General features: G+C 42.6%; 1 protein-coding gene across 2 annotated transcripts in view; it reads right to left on the bottom strand.

Moving 5' to 3' along the window:
- os9 (OS9 endoplasmic reticulum lectin) overlaps window positions 1-19,351 on the bottom strand; it is a 185,520-nt gene that overhangs the window by 132,143 nt on the left and 34,026 nt on the right. For both annotated transcript variants that reach the window (XM_051925377.1, XM_028798671.2), the window contains exons 2-4: window positions 18,985-19,167; window positions 13,291-13,354; window positions 4,769-4,845 (exon numbers count right to left, since the gene is read on the bottom strand). In XM_051925377.1, coding sequence (XP_051781337.1) covers window positions 4,769-4,845; window positions 13,291-13,354; window positions 18,985-19,167 — 324 coding nt within the window. The remainder of the gene's footprint in view (window positions 1-4,768; window positions 4,846-13,290; window positions 13,355-18,984; window positions 19,168-19,351) is intronic.

Genomic DNA, 19,351 nt, shown 5'->3' with positions numbered 1-19,351 from the left:
TGGCTCAGAAAATATTTGTTAAACCCTTTGAATTAAAGCTGAAAGTCGACACTTCACTCACGCAATATTTCTTCACTTCAGATCCACTGTGGTGGTTAACAGAGCCAAAATTATGAAAACAAAAGTGTGTCACTGTCCAAATACTTATGGACCTAAGTACATAAAATGTGCCATGGTGTGAGATTTAGCATTAGATTTTAGGAACATTTGAAATTTTAAAGTTACAATTCTGGGGTACTTCAGTTTAGCACACCCTGACTAGAGCTGCTGATTAACTATACTGACTACATCTCTGTTGTTCGTCATTAGCACTAAAACAGAAGTAACACGATCGTTACAATTTGTTATAACCCTCACCTATTCCGTTTCTCTTCTCGGTACTCAAATGTGGCACTTGGTGCCACGGCCCACCTGCCTGCCTAAGGTAAAGTCATCCCTGATGGAGGATCGCAGAAATTGTCGGGTAGAGGGGTCCTTTCATCGGATTGGCTGGCTCAGCTGTGTGTTGGCCAATAGGGGGAGGCAGCTTGATGGCGGAGGTCTCCAGGACTCTAAACAAACTGTTCAATTCTGGTTCGTACTTGTAAAAAAGTTTTGTTTTTATACTGTATTGAGGATTTGTTCTGTTCTGTGTATTGTATTGTATTGTATTGACCCCCTTCTTTTTGACACCCACTGCACGCCCAACCTACCTGGAAAGGTGTCTCTCTCTGAACTGCCTTTCCCGAGGTTTCTTCCATTTTTATCCCTACAAGGGTTTTTTTGGGAGTTTTTCCTTGTCTTCTTAGAGAGTCAAGGCTGGGGGGGGCTGTCAAGAGGCAGGGCCTGTTAAAGCCCGTTACGGCACTTCTTGTGTGATTTTGGGCTATACAGAAATAAACTGCATTGTATTGTATTGTTCCCAAAAACAAACCTAAGAATAGCATGGGATATACAGAATGTGCAGTCCACCATTCTGACACTGAGCACCTCTGCCACATACACTGTACGGCTGTCCACCCACCTCTTTCACACCTTCCACCATCTTCTTGGGCTTTCCTGCATTTACCTTGAGGACTTCAGCTTCTAAATTTGCTTTCTTTTTCAGTATTTTAATATTTTCTGCTTCGATTTTTAACATCAGTATGAGTTTATCAGCATACAAGAGCTCGTGTACCAGTCCTTCACACACTTCTCAGTGAACTCGGAACTGAACCCTAGTGCGGCCCTACACATTCACCTTCAAACTTTCACTGTGTCTCATCTGCTGTCCTGACCACCGTTTGCCCACATTACCACACACATTAACCGTTCATCCATAGCTAACCTTCTCAATGTACCACCTCTCATATGAGGAACGCCCTGTCAAATGCCCTCTCCAGATCCACAGATTCATCAGGCAGCTTCTGTCCTTTCATTTGATACTTTTCTTGTGTTTACCAGACAACAAAAATCACATCTGCTGCTTCCTTCTCAGTCATGAAACCAAAGTGTATTTGTTAAACTTTCACTTGCTTGTAGATTCTTCTCCCAGGCACTCTCTCAGCCACCTTCCAAAGCCTGACCACAGTCCAGCATTTGCCCTTTGCTCTGTACAATGAGGACATTCCCACTACAGTCTTCAGGGGTCCTCACAACACATTAGGGCTGTCACAGTACCAACATTACTCCTATACGATAAGTGTTAAAGTTCCATACCATTTTTGATAACCAATGTAGTATAAAATGTAACTCAATAAAAATGTTTTAAATAATTTGCAATTAATCTTAACATTGATGGGAACAAACAATAGAAATACAGGGTGAGCCAAAATGAAGTAGCACATTTCACAAGATCATTGCACGAGGTAGTGGGGGGGTCCTTTGATAGGCAGACCCCTTGTAGTTTTCACTCGGCCACATGCCTTGGTCCGGTGTGCACTGTTGCTTTGGCTGTCAAAGCGTTCTACAAAAACAATGAATCCATCATTACTACGCCACACACCTTCCGAACGCACTTCAGCATTCCTCCTAACGGTGATGCCCCAAATCAGAAAACAATTCTAAAACTGAGACAGACGAGTGTACATCATTGAACAGATAATCTCTAGGCTGTCCTTGGGCTGTACGAATGAATGCCTGGAAACATCCAAGCTGTGAGGGCGTCCATTTTGCAGGCTCCTAGACATTCAGCACGCTTCTGCCTCAGGCATGTCCAGCACGTCTTTGAGGAGGACCTTCATTTCCATCCATACAAAATGATGGCAGTGCAGGAACTCACTGAGAGAGACTGGAAGAGCCGTCGATAGTTGTGCGCCAACATACTGCAAACTGTTCATCGAGATGCCATCGTCATGTGACATCAGCAACAAGGCACATTTCCATTTTAATGGTTGTGTAAATAAGCAAAACTTTCACTACTGGGCTGAAACCCACCCTTGTGAACTTCATCAGAGACCCCTACATACAGGGGTATATATACAGTCACTGAAGAAAAAGAAATCGATTTAGGGTGCAACGTGGATATGACCCGGATACTATCTCTTGGGTGGCACAGTGGTAAGAACTGCCAACTCATAATCAAGAGGTCCTGGGATCGAATCCGGGCGCCCTCCAGAATTACCATTTTGAGTCGGAGCTGCTCTTGTTACTATTGTACAATAAAAACATGCATTTGATTTGAGTCTGTAACAGTCGCTGTAAATGTGTGGTACTTGTAAAGGTTAGCGTTTTTTTTTATTCAGTTTTATTCTCTCAGTCGCGTTCATGTTCCTGATTTGACACTGTTGTTTTCAAATAAAGACGTGCTATAACAGAGGTGAACTCAGATGAGGATGAGGGTTCTACATCGGAGAAATCAATTATTACTAAAACATGAAAAATGTTTCTGTTTTAACGATGTGTTTACATAGTGTGGCAAGCGGCTGGGGGTGGCACCCAGCCGGGACTCCCAGAAGGACCGGAGGAGGGCTTATACCTCCTCCAGACCACAAGGTGGCGACCGCCCTGGTGGCTTTGGGGACCATGGAACAGAGCTTAGAAGCTCAACCCTATAGGGGCCCGTGGTCACCGCCAGGGGGCGCCCAGATGCCTGAGGAGCCCTGGCCCTCAGCACTTCCGCCAAACCCGGAAGTGCTGGGGGGAAGACGACCAGGGACAAGTGCTTCCGGGTGCATAGCCAGCACTTCCGCCACACCAGGGAGTGCAGGCAGTTGCTCATTGGGAGGCACCTGGAGCACGTCCGGGTGGGTTTAAAAGGGGCCGCCTCCCTCCATTCGATGGCTGGAGTCGGGTGGAAGAAGGATGGAGCTCAGAGGAGTGGAGGTGGTCAGAAAAGAGAGGCATTGTGTGAAGAGCCTGGATTGAGGGCGATTGGTGCTGCGGCACTGGGGTGTGTGTGTGTGTGTGTTCCACTATAAATATAAATTATGAATAAACGTGTGTTGGTTGGTGAACCATTGGTGTCCGCCTGTCTGTGTCCAGGCTGTTCCCCACAACAGATTGTTATAAACACAGAACACACATTAAATGCGTGTATTCCAAATGACGATCTATTATTTACCCTCTACAACTCCAGGCAACTCACACAAAGGTAAACAGACTTGAGCTGAGAGAACTTTCTGCCCTTTCTGCGTTGGTGTGGGGATGGGATAGCAGGCTGCTTGTGCTGATCGACACATTTACAACACAAAAGACGCTGATGGAGAGGTGCGAATGGATTTAAGGTGGGCCAGGGTTACGAGTTTTTTCGTAGGCGTAGGTAATTCTAGTGTTAAAAAATGTACATAATAAAATAAAACACATTATGGGGCCCTGAACCGGAAGGACACCATTTACAAAAAGCGTCACTTCTACATGCATGATGCACTGCAAACATTAACCCCTTAACCGCCCTCTGCCGGATATATCCGGCATCGTAGCTTTATTGCTGACGCCTTACTGCCGGAATTATCCGGCACATTTGCCTGTGGTTATGTGAATGCCTGGCGCGTACTATAACTGACAGTTTGGCGTGGGTATTATTACTACGTTGTATTTCGACAACTCTGCGCTTGTATTGGCCGATCACGTGATGTGATTCGAAAGTGAAAGCTATGAATATGGCGAAACGTAAACTGACTTCAAGTGAGGTTTTGCAGGCGATTTTGGACAATAATTCTGATCATGATTGTAGCAGTTCTGAAGAAGATTTTAGCGACAATGATGATCAGCAACGTGCGCTGCATGATACTGTGAATGACGACGCATCGGATGATGGCGATGAGTGGGTGTATCCCCAGCATCTCAACTGGACTGCTGCCCGTTATCTGAGCCAGATATGAAAGATCCAAACCGTGACCGCTTGTTCAAGCTACGTCCTTTGATTGACCATTTATTTGAAACATTTCAGCAGGTAAATACTGCTTGAATAAATGTAAAGTAAAAAAACGAAAATTGTTCAGATTTCTCCTGGCATGGGGAATATTTAGGGAGTTGGCGGTTAAAAGGTTAACACGGTGGTCGACGATGATTATTTAAATTTCAACCTGTCTGAGACGGGCAACACAATTAGTTCAACAATAAAATTAATAAGACAAGTGTTGGGTTCCATTTATGTTAAGTTTGGAGCTGTTGTGTTTTACTGAGTGTTTAAATTAACCTGTACCTTTATATGTGCACATTAAACTATAATTGAATTTTACCTGTGAATTTATTATCATGCTAAGAAAAAACAGAACTGAGATGAACTGAATGGTACAGGGGAAAGGAGTAGAAATATGGAAGGGAAAATGTCCGGCCTAAGGAAGCACATCTAGCAAACACTACTCACCTTTGCTGTTTCATTGTTCCAGTCAAACTCTGACCCGTAATAGCCGAGGTAGATGATATCCCCTTTAATTTCTGAATCTGCAAAATAAAAAGACACATCACTTAAACGGCTGCACTATGACCACTGCCCAGAATAAGAGAAGGTTTTAAAAAGTGATAATGACTCACTGAGTGTGAAACTGGACACAGGGGTCCCCAGGGCTGGGCTTAGTATTCACTGTATTATTGTAATTTGCAACCAGAGAAGAGAAAAACTACTTACTGATGGATCATTTATGTCAAAAAAGGGAATGTGATAGAATACATACAGAATATTACATTTAATACACACATATTTTGCAGGGATGTGTAATTTAGTTGCAACCCCAAAAATGGGTCTACAGGCTGGCCAAAATAGAGGATTTCACGTTCACTGCACTAACACCATCAAACATACAGATGGAGTTACAGACGTGGATGAATTTGTCGGTAGGCTACCCCTCCACGATAAAAGAAGAAAACAATTCTCTGAAATAACTTCAAACTGACAAAAGTTACTGTCATGTTTAGTGTAAATGCAGATATAAGTAAATTGTCATCATGCAGATTATCGACAAGAAAAATAGTACCAAACAATTTTTCCTTGCAGAGATTAGTTTAAGTCATTCATGGCTGGCTTTATATTTAATGAAAGACTGGCTTGTATGTGTATAGCAGCATCGACCAGGACCACTTTCAGATCAACATTGCGTGCTTACAATGGAGGCATTTAATGACCGCGGTAAAGGAAAAGAAAAAAGTACTCGCTATGCTATGTGGCGGACCCCAGCCGGGACGCCTCTTCTGTATATAATCCGGAGGAACAGACATGGACTGCATAATACCTCCCCCGGGTCGCTAGATGGCAGCTCCCCTGGGTGGCAGTGGTGCCTCAGATTCCCACAGGGCTCCATGGGAGATGGAGTTCTCCACAGCCCTGTGGGGACCCGGGGTGGGTTCCTGAGCCCGACTGGACAGTTCTTCAGCCACACCCAGAAGTGCAACCGGAAATGGGTGATCAAGCATCTGGAGCACTTGTGAGTGGACTATAAAAGGTGTCAACAGCCACCACTCTGGAAGCCAGAGTCGAGAGGAAGAGGGACAAAGCTGCCTGGGAGGAGTGGACGATCTCGGAGAGAGACGAAGGAGTTTATTGTGTGTGGTTTGTGCTTAGTGCTGGAACTGTGTTGTGCCTGAGGGACATGGGGAAGACGTGGCCCCGGGTGAAGAAAAATACAAAAAATTATTTTAAGTGTGCCTTATGGTGTCCGTCTCTGTTGGGTCAGCACTTGTATAGCGACTTTTTCCACAGCTAGGACATTGTGACTTCATCTTTACCTGCACATTTTATATCAGGAAATTAGACCGTATCTAACATTTAACTTTGTGCTGTGATGACAGATTACATATATGAGGTCTTATTCAGTAAAGCAGATGTTTAGACAGGACTTTTAATGACTATGTTGGGATCTTTGGATGTTATTTAATGGCAGGGGGTATTGTTGGAATGTACCTTTTATCTGCTTGTTCATTGGCGGGACTGAAATGTTGACCAGCTGCTATAAGTGAATGTCCCTGGGTGACATCAGGAGCCACTGGCTCTCTGACAACTAATCAGACTTGCTATGGAGAGCCTTGCTGCTCACATACTGAACGTCCACCAGTGGGTGGAATTAAAGGAAGTCTTTGGATTTCATTTATAGTGACGACTCAAGATTTTTGTTATGTATTAAGTATTTTTTCACAACACCTCGATTAACTCTTTGAGGGCTGAACATTTTTTCCAAATAACAGTTTCTTAAAAGCAATGGTTTCACACAGAAATCAACATAAAACGTCTGTTGCTGCATGCTGTGGCTGCCAGCTTGCCAAGAATGTACAGCAGGCTTGCTGCCAGGCTGTCTTTGCACAGCTGGGGCAAAGTCGCAGTGCACTGCAATCTGGTTTCTACCTCTTATCATTGTTAAGTGGAAGTCCTCCCTGGCACATTGTCAGTACAACAGTTAGCCGGGGACCAGTCAGCTGAAGCAGGAACCTCACATTCATTTTCAATCATTTGTATCAAAATCTGAGTCCGACAAGTCATAGTCCAGTTCAGAGATAATAATAGGCAAAACGTTGCCCACGGAGTATTTTGCTTTACGCATTCGCTTTGATCACTCACCAGATGTCAGTGTTATTTCTGCCGTTGTTTCACACGAGCGCAGGAAATCTCGGTCAAACCAATGAATCTAACTTTCCTTCTAGCAACGAGAGTCCAACTAAAACATAACAGTTGGTTTTGTCACAGTTTGCAGTCGATTACCATCGTCAACCTTCTTTCAACAAAAGTTGACATCAACCCTGAAAGAGTTAATAACCCTAAAACGTGATCTGGCGATAATACCGGAAGAATGACTAGTCAGTTACAGCCTCTCGACATGTCTACTTACGAGCTGTTCAAAGACGGCATTCACAAAACACGGTGAAATGAAGGCGACCACGCTCTGATGCCGAGTGGCAAATGAAATGGGCATCAGCATCAAGAACTGTGGAGTGCATTTCAAAAGATTGGAAAGACCTTCTGGAATCTTGAAGATTAATGATGTCACGGTGGGTAGGCGTATTTCACAAGGTTTACTTTCATATTTACATTTACTTATTTGGCTGATGCATTTATCCAAGGCGACTTACAACATTTATGATACAACTGGTTCCATTTATTTAGGTTTTCCAATTGCAGCCCAGGCATGTCAAGTGACCTGCTCAGAATCACACTGTGGTGTCAGTAGGAAGATTTGAACCCACAACCTCAGGGTTTGAAGTTCAAAGCCTTAACCACTACACCACCCTGCCTGCTTATATACAACAAACATTTTTATTCAGCTAAGATTCACATCGTCCAAAGACAGTGATTTGCTTATTTTAGTACAGTGAACCCAGGAACACACCCAGCCTTGACCTGGCACTCACACGCTAAGCGGCTCAATGAATCGATCAATAATGAAGTATATAATAATCAAATAAATAGAAAAACTCCATATTAAACAAAAACACATACGCAACAGCCTTCCACAGTTCCCTAACAACGATATTTACATACACTTCATACATGAAAGACAATATTCAGCAAACAATTAATGCTCACGATAAAGTCCAAACACAGTCCAGTGCAGCAGGGGCAGATGACGATGGTGTGCGGAATGAAAAACCCTGTGAACTGCAATCTGAATGAAATGTAAACTTTTGTCCTACCATGTTCCAATTGAAATGTGAAGATTTGGCATGATTAGGAGACAAAGATGAAATCACGCAGACAATCAAGCACAGGACAGCACATATATCCAGATAGAAACCATAATCCACATTGGTTGTAATCCAATAGTGTGTGTCTGATGGATGACTGCAATCCCTCCCAGCATCTTTTTGGCTCCTTTTTAAAACAAGTGCTTAATTATCCTTCTTCTTAGCAACCCCTGTGCCTTCTGAACCTGCCCAATGGTGTAGCATTGCTGGGGCTGCTGGGAGATGTAGGCAATTGGAGGCTACTACAATGTGAAAATCCCACAACCAGTGGACCCCATACACACTGGAATGGCCCAGCTGCTCATCTTCTGCTAAATTGTGTAACTTTGGACTTGCAGCTCTCCAGAACATTCCACCTTCAAACTTCTGCACAGCATCTGCAGCAATAAAAACAGTAGCGTAGCAACTAAAGCACCTGAGCTAACTGCTGCGTTCACCTCGGGTCACCAGACAGAGCCCATTTGAGGATTTGTATGCTGCAAGGCTCTTTATTACAAACGGAGTATCTGTGGCATGGCTGACTTCTGTTGTTGCTGTTATTTTGTTACTGTTGTTGGCAACACTGTACGCAGATCAACTTTTCCACTGTGCGATTCCCAGCACTGAACTTGGTCTACTTGAGGAACTAGCGGCCCCTGCTGGACACAAAGTTCATCGACAGCAGCAGAGTTCTTACTACTTCTGAAGTGCCAGCCATGCCAAGTACCACCATAAATCTGCTGCAAAAGGCAACAGAAGTAAGGCCCTATGATTTCCGTGATGCGGAAAACAAGGACGGAATCAGGAAATTAACGCATAAAAACAGATTTTAGATTTAAAAATGGAAATGTGCTGAATTTTGAGACTGAAGGGGTGACTGTTACAAAACTTCCCAAAAAATCAAACGAGTGAATAATCTATAGTTCTACCCTTCAGATACTATTTTCTAGTTTGTTGTTTTTCAAGCGAACACAATTCTTCGCAGAAATTCAGCTGTGTATCTATCTGTTTGTGCGCGTTTCCTGTATGTTTTCTCGTTAAAGACTCACGAATTAGCTGGCTACACAAGGCAGACATGTCAAAGCGAGCAGTATCAGATACCCCAACAATGTAGAAAAAATTAAAACTCAAGCTTAAGTGCAAAATTGAGAGAACAACAATATCCCAGCGACTTTTACGAACCTGGACAATACGTTTCTACTGGACACGAAAAGATACTTGCAATGACCACGTCAAATCTAAAACCCATTTCAAGAACAAGGAGAGATTAAGATCAAAAAGCATTCCCAATAGAGGAAACAACAAAATCGTCAGATGCAAGACTCCAGTTTGCGGAGGACTTTGTAGACATGCAAGTCAGACGTACCGCTAGAAAAAAATGACAAAGATGCGTCCTTACTTTGTTAAGTGCTGTAAACAATGGAGGCGCGCTGCCAGAAAATGAGAGCAGTCTTCGTTAAACTCATTTGCCCCGTGTCTTTGAATAACACATGGATGCCTTTCTTTGAAAGATTCGTGGCAATAAAATTTATGCTGTAGTTGATGAAATCACTGATGGCCACGACCACAGTGTTCTCAACATAGTGATAGATGAGTTAACATTTGGCTGTATGGTAATTCTTTTACGTATGTAGGCAGTTCTAATTGTACATGAAATTATATTTAACCGGCATTAATAGACTTTACTGTATGAAAATGTTATTACTGAACAACCCTGGTGGTTAACGGGTTCCCTTTTAAAAGTTAACAACAATGTTTCTGGATTTAATAAACATTTGGCCTCGCGGTGACAAGGCAGACAAGGTCCACATTTGACTCTTCTGTTATAAACTCGGCCCCTCCAAACCCGGGCAGATTAGCAGGCATCTCCTCAGATGTAACGAGCCCTTAAAAGCAGGTCACGCTTTCATTATTCTGTTAAATTCCGGGATTTAGCGTCTTTCAAATTAGTTCGCTTCTGCTTTGTAATTAATTATTTTAAGATATGCAGTACATGAAGCTACAGATGTAATGATGCATGTTTTAAATCTGTAAACATTTAAGGATTAAGAATCATTAGAAATAAATTTACATAATTACAATTACAGGTACTGCAGTCCAGGGGCCTCATGCATAACGCCGTACGTAGAATACACACTAAAACATGGCGTAAGGACAAAAGCGGAAATGTTGGTACGCACAAAAAAATCCAGATGCATAAATCTGTGCGTTCGCCAACTTCCACGTTCTTCAGCTCCATAAATCCCAGTCAGTGTGAAAAGTAACGCACGTGCATGCACTGCCACTCCCCAAACTCCTCCCAGAATGATGTCTCTTTGAATATGCAAATCAATATAAATAGCCATTAAGCTCAGCATTCTGTGAATAGACAATGGCAAAAGCACGGGGGAAAATAGAATTTCAGCGAATAGTGGAGGCAAAGAAAAATGTACTATTTGTTGGTTTAAACAGTGATATAAACAACAAAAGGAAGTTGATTGAGTGACATAGCGTGTTGGAGAAACTGAAAAGCTCAAGTTCACAAAGTCACACAGTGCCTGAAATAAAAAAGTTGTCAGATATCCAAGTCGCCGTGAAAAGGCGAGTCGTAGCCCACCGTCTGAGTGTCATATGGAAGCTTATTAGGGTACAGAGAAAAGAAAAAAAAAAAATAGGCACACAGTGGGGAAAAAAGCACGAAATGTCAACTTTAATCTCAAAATTTCCACTTTAATCACGTACTTAATTTTGTCATTAAAGTAGAACATCATAAACTTCATCTTAAAATTGTTTAATATACTACTTTCTCAATCCCATCGTAACTAAAGTAGCACGTTAAATGCATTGTTTTGTATTTGATCTTCTATGTGTGCATGTTATTAAACATGGGGGGGGGACACACGGAGCTGGCGCCCCGTCCACAGATTGTTCCTACCTCACGTAAGATGCTTGCCATGTGCGACCTTCGATGAAATAATTTATTGCAGCAGTACTGTCTCTCTCAAACGTACTAACCTCCAATTCCTGTCCTTACTTTTCTTTCTCCAAGTCACCAATCGCCACACAATCATCTCTGTAATAGACGTTAAGCCATCTGTAAGCTTAGAACGCCGATTCTTCAAAACTTTTAAGGAACATTGAAATATCTTCGTAGTACGTGTTTAATTATTCTATCCATCTATCCTTCCAGTGTCGCGCCAGTGCCAGCAAGCATACAGCGCGAGGCAGGAACAATCCATGAACGGAGCGCCAGCGACTCGCTACCGCTGTCCACCGTGTCCTCACGGTGTTTAATTACTAAAATTAAATTACGCAGAGAACTTGCATACGCCAGGGTATGAGCTACCGTGGAAATGTGCGTGGCTTTACGCCAAGTTTAGGTTTTATACATCGCAATTTGAGCATGGAAACGGGAGTACGCAACATTTATGTACATACGCACCGTTTATACATGAGGCCCCAGGACTTTTTGGCAGATGTTATCTTTATGGAGAGCTGTGACTTGTCCACCTTTCCACAGGCAGCAGCACTTCAGTCCCTTCACAAACAACCAGCCAAGTCTTAATGACATTTTAGTAGTCGTTACAGACAATGCAGCAGACCAGGACGTTTTAAAAGGGGTTAGGCCTAATGGTGTACATTCAACCTGCTTGTGTCATATCATCAGTTTGGTGGGACAGACCTGGCAGCACTAGAAATACCTTAGTGAGGCTGCATCACTAGGGATGTGGGTAAAGTCTGCCTTCTTCAAGAAGCCTGCCAGGGATCCCCAAGGCAGGAAACACTGGGTGGAATAGCTGCTTGGAATCAGTAGAGTACCTTGCTGAACATATTCACCTCTACAAAAAGTTCTTTCTGGCTGAGAACACATCAGCTCAGGCTGTAACAAATATCCTAGACCCTAAAAGTGAAGTTCACCTTCATCTCAGGGATGCATCAAACTAGTAACAGCTCTTACAATTCTGGAGGGCACTCACTTGTCCTACTGCAGTCTTACCATACATACAGCATCATGGAGGATCTGGGCTCCTACCCGATGGATGTAACTGCAAAATAAGGTTCACTTGTGCTAGTGTGTCGTGTCATTAAAAGGAATGTGCCATTTAGTTATTGTGTGTTTTGTTGTAGCTGTTGCTACTTACAGAAAAAAAGAAAACCCAAATCAAGGAAAAAATCTTCTTCTTTCGGCTGCTCTCGTTAGGGGTTGCCAGAGTAGATCATCTTCTTCCATATCTTTCTGTCCTCTGCATCTTGCTCTGTTACACCCATCACCTACATGCCCTCTCTCACCACATCCACAGACCTCCTCTTAGGCCTTTCTCTTTTTTCTCTTGCCTGGCAGCTCTATCCTTAGCATCCTTCTCCCAATATACTCAGCAACTCTCCTCTGCGCATGGCCAAACGAACACAATCTCACCTCTCTGACTTTGTCTCCCAACCGTCCAACCTGAGCTGACCCTCTAATGTCCTGATTTCTTATCCTGTACATCCTCGTCACACCCAATGCCAATCTTCACATCTTTAAGTCTGCCACCTCCAGCTCTGTCTCCTGCTTTCTGGTCAGTGCCACCGTCTCCAGCCCATATACCACAGCTGGTCTCACTACAGTCCTGTAGACCTTCCCTTTCACTCTTGCTGATACCCATCTGTCATAAATCAGTCGTGACACCCTTCTCCACCCATTGCACTCTCTTCACTTCTCTTCCACAATCCCCATTACTCTGTACTGTTAAAATCAAGTATTTAAACTCATCCACCTTCACCAACTCTACACCCAGCATCCTCACCATTCCACTGACCTCCCTCTCATTCACACACACATGTATTGTGTCTTGTTCCTACTGACCTTCATTCCTCTCCTCTCATATCTCCAGGGTCTCCTCCACCTGCTCCCTACAGATCACAATGTCATCAGAAACATCACAGTCCACGGGGACTCCTGTCTAATCTCGTCTGTCAACCTGTCCATCACCATTGCAAATAAGAAAGGGCTCAGAACCGATCCCTGATGTAATCCCACCTCCATCACACCTTCCGCAGAACTCACCCCAGTCACACTTCCCTCATTCATATCCTGTACCACTCTTACATACTTCTCTGCCACTCCCGACTTCCTCATACGATACCACAGCTCCTCTCGAGGAAAACTAAATTTCAAAAAAAATAAAACTGATTCCATAGGGCCCTACAGAAGGTAACATGAATCAGCTCTCTAGTTCACCCACCCTAACAAAAGGTTACCACGCACGTCAAACACATTACCTTGCATGTGATACTGTCTGATGAACTGTCCATAGCAGAACTCATATGTCCACCAATCTTTGGTCTAAAAGAAAAAAAAAAATTTAAACTGTTAAAATTTACATGAGGCAGAGAGATCTACACATTCATACCAGTGACTTATGGACCATCTTGTTAAGAAAAGTTTTTAAAAAGTTTAAAATTGTTGCTGTAAAGAATCTCAGTGCTAACTGGCTCATGTGACCTTAATGATGTCCGATTTTGATAGTACAGAAAGAAACCCATTTTTCAATTATGGAAACAAAAACATCAAATGTATACATTTTCGGCAGTACATGCACTGCTAAGACAGAATAAGTTTACAGCTGAGACCAAGATAGGTGGATTGGCAGAGAGTCGAGAATCCATTGAATCATCACAGAGGGTACTGGACAGGAGACAGGCTTGGGCACATGAAATTTAATGGAAGTAAATGTCAAGTATTACATGTAGGAAGTAACACTAGGGTGCTGCACCGTGTTAGCCATTATGGATGTGGTGAGAAGTCAAGAAAAACAACACCTTTTATCGGCTAACTAAAAAGCTTTTGATGACTGAAGAAGGGGTCTGAGGTGCCCTGAAAGCTTGCGTATTGTAGTCTGCCATCTTGCGTGCTGTTTGCAGGACTTGCATATTGTAATTTTTTTTAGTTAGCCAATAGAAGGTGTTGTTTTGCTTGACTTCTCACTACATGTAGGAAGTAAAAATGTGAGGTTTGAATACACAAAGGGAGGCCTGAAAATCAAGTCCACCTTATGAGCAGGATTTAGGAGTTGTAGTGGACTCGACACGATCAACTGCCAGTCAGTGTTCACTATTAAGAAGGCTCTGCTTATACAGGTGCTGGTCATAAAATTAGAATATCATGACAAAGTTGATTTATTTCAGTAATTCCATTCAAAAAGAGAAACTTGTATATTAGATTCATTCCTTACACACAGACTGATGTATTTCAAATGTTTATTTCTTTTAATGTTGATGATTATAACTGACAACTAATGAAAGTCCCAAATTCAGTATCTCGGAAAATTAGAATATTGTGAAAAGGTTCAATATTGAAGACACCTGGTGCCACACTCTAATCAGCTAATTAACTCAAAAGCCTTTAAATGGTCTCTCAGTCGAGTTCTGTAGGCTACACAATCATGGGGAAGACTGCTGACTTGACAGTTGTCCAAAAGACGACCATTGACACCTTGCACAAGGAGGGCAAGACACAAAAGGTCATTGCTAAAGAGGCTGGCTGTTCACAGAGCTCTGTGTCCAAGCACATTAATAGAGAGGCGAAGGGAAGGACAAGATGTGGTAGAAAAAAAGTGGACAAGCAATAGGGATAACCGCACCCTGGAGAGGATTGTGAAACAAAACCCATTCAAAAATGTGGGGGAGATTCACAAAGAGTGGACTGCAGCTGGAGTCAGTGCTTCAAGAACCACCACACACAGACGTATGCAAGACATGGGTTTCAGCTGTCGCATTCCTTGTGTCAAACCATTCTTGAACAAGAGACAGCGTCAGAAGTGTCTCGCCTGGGCTAAAGACAAAAAGGACTGGACTGAAGTTTGCATTTCCTTTGGAAATCAAGGTCCCAGAGTCTGGAGGAAGAGAGGATAAGCACAGAATCCACGTTGCGTGAGGTCCAGTGTAAAATTTCCACAGTCAGTGATGGTTTGGGGTGCCATGTCATCTGCTGGTGTTGGTCCATTGTGTTTTCTGAGGTCCAAGGTCAACGCAGCCGTCTAACAGGAAGTTTTAGAGCACTTCATGCTTCCTTCTGCGGACGAACTTTATGGAGATGCAGATTTCATTTTCCAACAGGACCTGGCACCTGCACACAGTGCCAAAGCTACCAGTACCTGGTTTAAGGACCATGGTATCCCTGTTCTTGATTGGCCAGCAAACTCACCTGACCTTAACCCCATAGAAAATCTATGGGGCATTGTGAAGAGGAAGATGCAATACGCCAGACCCAACAATTCAGAAGAGCTGAAGGCCACTATCAGAGCAACATGCGCTCTCATACCACCTGAGCAGTGCCACAGACTGATCGACTCCATGCCACGCCGCATTGCTGCAGTAATCCAGGCCAAAGGAGCCCCAACTAAAATATTGAGTGCTGTACATGCTCATACTTTTCATGTTCATACCTTTCAATTGGCCAACATTTCTAAAAATCCTTTTTTTGCATTGGTCTTAATTGATATTCTAATTTTCCGATACACTGAATTTGGGATTAGTTGTCAGTTATAATCATCAACATTAAAAAAAATAAACATTTGAAATACATCAGTCTGTGTGTAATGAATGAATCTAATATACAAGTTTCACTTTTTTAATGGAATTACTGAAATAAATCAACTTTGTCATGATATTCTAATTTTATGACCAGCACCTGTATATATTATATATATATATATATATATATATATATATATATATATATAAAATCCATTTTCTGCCTGCCTACCTGGCTGGCTGGCTGTCTGTCTGTCTGCTTTTCATGAGAGAATTACTTAATGGATTTAGATCGAGTTTTTTATTTTCTAGAATTTGCTTGAACATTCCAGTTGATTTTGCGACTTCTCTCATCATGCTAAGAATCATAGTTCACTTGCGGTACCAATTTGTTTGCACTAATCCGAGTGAGAGACTGCGGGCCGATGGGAGGGGGAAGCGTGACGTCAGGAGTAGGGAGCCAAGCAGGGTCCTCCTCGCTGTCCTGTTTCACTTCTGTGTGGGTGAAGCAACAGGGGATGGCTAGTAAATACTGAAATAAATCAAATCAAAATCAACCACATGGCGTGACAAGGTTACTTCAACTTTGGTCTTTTGAGAGGAAACCACGCCTCGCCTAGGAGTGTAAGGTTGTTGCGCAGGAAGACTAAGAGGTGAGCTACCTTTTAAAATGGCTAAATCTGATAATATTGGTATTTTTTGTTCAAAAATAAAACATTTAACACATTTTATATTGTGTGTGTAATCACAAGGTGCAGCTCAATAATCGACAACTGTCTTGGCTTGAAAAACTGACATGTTTGGTAAGTTTTTAAGCTATCCAGCTGTGCCCAATACCCTACCATGTAACGCACCAGTGTGGGCAAGATCATTTTTTTTCTTCCATTTATAGAAAGTGCTTAACTTTGGAACACATTTTGCAGAGTAAATACATACATGCCATGTTTGTGAAGAAATAACTTTTGACTCGAAAAATAAGAAACGTATCCTTTAAGAGGTGACATGCATGACTGAAGCATTTAAAATTACGAAGGACATTAGTGTAGCAGATCGAGACGGTGACTTTAAAATGAGTTTATCAAGAACACGGGGAAACTTGTTATGGGTAAATTTCAGAGAAATGTATGTAGGTTTTCTCTCACACAGGGAAACACGGATACATGGAACACGTGACCAAATAGTGTGGGAGACAGTAGGAAATTAGGGACCGTCAAAACTCGACTTGATGTTATTTTGGAAGAATTAACTCTTTGACGACTGAATATCTCTTTCCAAAAAACTTAGTTTTCTGAAAAGCACACAATGCACAGGTATCACACATAAACCACATAAAACGTCTGTCGCTATGTGCTGTGGCTGCTGTTGGTGCCTGTTCGGCATCTCTGGCAGTAGTGGCTGTGCAGGGACAGCTCGATGACCAGCGGGAATGCAAGGCTGGCCAGTTACCTCTCTTTCATCGCACAGCAGGTGGGCGATAGTGGCAGTCGCTGTGTGATGCAATATGGTTTGTACCTCTTGTCATCGTAAGCAGTGGTCCTCCTAGGCGAACGCTGCTGTAAGCATATCAGCTACACGAACGTGTTCAGCACCACAATCAACTGGTGACCAATAGGCTGATGCTGGTACCTCAATTTTGTTTTTTGATCTCCATCTCCAGATCACTTGCATTAAAGTCAGAGTCTGAAAAGTCAGAGTCCGATTCAGTGATAATACAGAAAACATCCATGGAGTATCTTGCTTTGCACATTTGCTTTAGTCTCACCAGACATTGATGCCATTTTTGAGGCTGTTTGCTCTTTACTACTTCTGCACATTCAGGGAATTGAGGTCAAATCAACAAAGCTATGTAACTTTCCTTAAAGCAAAAAGACAGTCAAACTAAAAAGGGCGAGTTTTGTCTCAGTTTAAAGCCGATTACCGTCCTCTACCCCTGATTTTGACAAAAGTCAACATCAGCCCTGAAAGAGTTAAACTGATTGGACTGGCAGACTTCTTGGGCCGAGTGGCCAGTTCACGGCTACATTTTTCTAATGTACATGGAATAATCTCACTCTTTATAAAATCCTTGCTGAGGTCACCTTAGGTCTATGGGAAAGGTGCTATATAAATAATATGTATTATTATTCTTCCTCCTTCTTTTGGCTGCTCCCGTTATGATCCGCTGTGCCAAACCCTCTTTTTCCATCTCTTCCTGTCCTCTGCATCTTGCTCTGTATTATTATTATTATGAAATCCACCATTTGATGTCATATGGGAGGCAGACACCCCATCAGAACCAAAGTCCACGCCTCAATTTACACGTCTCTATTGATTACTTTTGGTTAATCTGTTAGTATGGTTAAACGGTAACACTATAGCAAATTAAAAAATAAATACATTTTAAAACACAAGTGCCCACTTTTCCAATTCTTTTGCTGGAATTTGCAGCATCCTTCTCATCTTTTTAATAGAAGTGCTGTGTATCAGCCTATGCTGCCGACATGTTAAAAGTCCCACTGGTATGTCCCAACACAATCCTAAAACACTTTACTGTTCTTGTGCAATTATGCTGAAATGGCACAGCAATCCCATATAAAAATCTGGAGTGGTCTCCCCTCGACTTTCTCGTATACTCTGATATGGGGATGGATATTTGAGGAGTACACTGCAAGACCATGATTATGTACATTAAAGAACCATCAAAAACAAATCAAACCAAATCAATAATATATTGAACAATTATAAAAACTCGGACTCTGCAGCTGCATGAATAAAAAGTAAAAACCACAGGTGGCGCAGTGGTAGTGCTGCTGCTTTGCAGTAAGGAGACTGTGGAAGATTGAGGGTTCGCATCCCGGTTCCTCCCTGTGTGGATAGCGCTTTGAGTACTGAGAAAAGCGCTATATAAATGTAATGAATTATTATTATTATTAATGGAAATAACCCAAAAGGTGATAGAAATCTACGTTTTGTACCAAATACTTGTATGCAGAATTTGTTTGAAAGCGTACTCAAGTCATCATGTTAACACACACACACACACACACCCACACCCACACAAGCAGACATAATTCCAAAAATGGTATTGTTGGACTCGGGGGGGGTCTAAAACGTCGAGATTGATCAAAATCTCAATGTCGAATTTTTGGAATATTCCAATACTTTCCCTATATTTTATATACGAGAAAGTCAAAAATCAAGTTGGCCAGCTTGTATTTGGGGAGGTCATGCCATGCTTTTGCATGAAGTCAAAGCATCACCCAGCTAACTTCAATTTTAAAAGCACCTTCACTGATGTCATCTGCTGATATTTACAATTAGCAGCATGGCTCTTCTAACTGCACTAATGATACCAGATACTGTCACTACTGTACACTAGGATGGAAGGCAGAAAAAGTGAGCAGTTAACACACGCCAAGTATAACAGGAAATTTCTTTGAGCAGAAGCTATTGGTGGGAGACCTTAAACAGACAGGGTGCGCCATCCATGGGCTTCAGTAGCTCGGATATCTCCAGGCCCGTGTAGCCATCGGAGTCCTCCTCTGTAGACGAGTCCTGCTGAAACTTCTTTGCCTGGGCAGGCAGCTTGCATTCATACAGCTGCTTGTACTTTGAGGACACAACCAACACATCTTCAGACAGCGCCTGTGAAGAGATACAAACAAGAAGGCGATCAGACGTATGCAGGCAGGAAGGAAGGAAGAGCTCAGTGTCACCGGGCACAGCGTTCAGCAGGGGGCAGCGTCTGAAACACATGCAAAAACAACAAAAATGCAAACTCATCTCCTGTGTTGCTGTCCACTTTGCTGAACGTTGCCACTTATCCAGC

The sequence above is a fragment of the Erpetoichthys calabaricus genome, chromosome 3 (assembly GCF_900747795.2).
Source record: "Erpetoichthys calabaricus chromosome 3, fErpCal1.3, whole genome shotgun sequence".
NCBI classification, from domain to species: domain Eukaryota; kingdom Metazoa; phylum Chordata; class Cladistia; order Polypteriformes; family Polypteridae; genus Erpetoichthys; species Erpetoichthys calabaricus.
The sequence above is the reverse complement of the archived record's forward strand: the minus strand, read 5'-3'. Positions and strand labels throughout refer to the sequence as shown.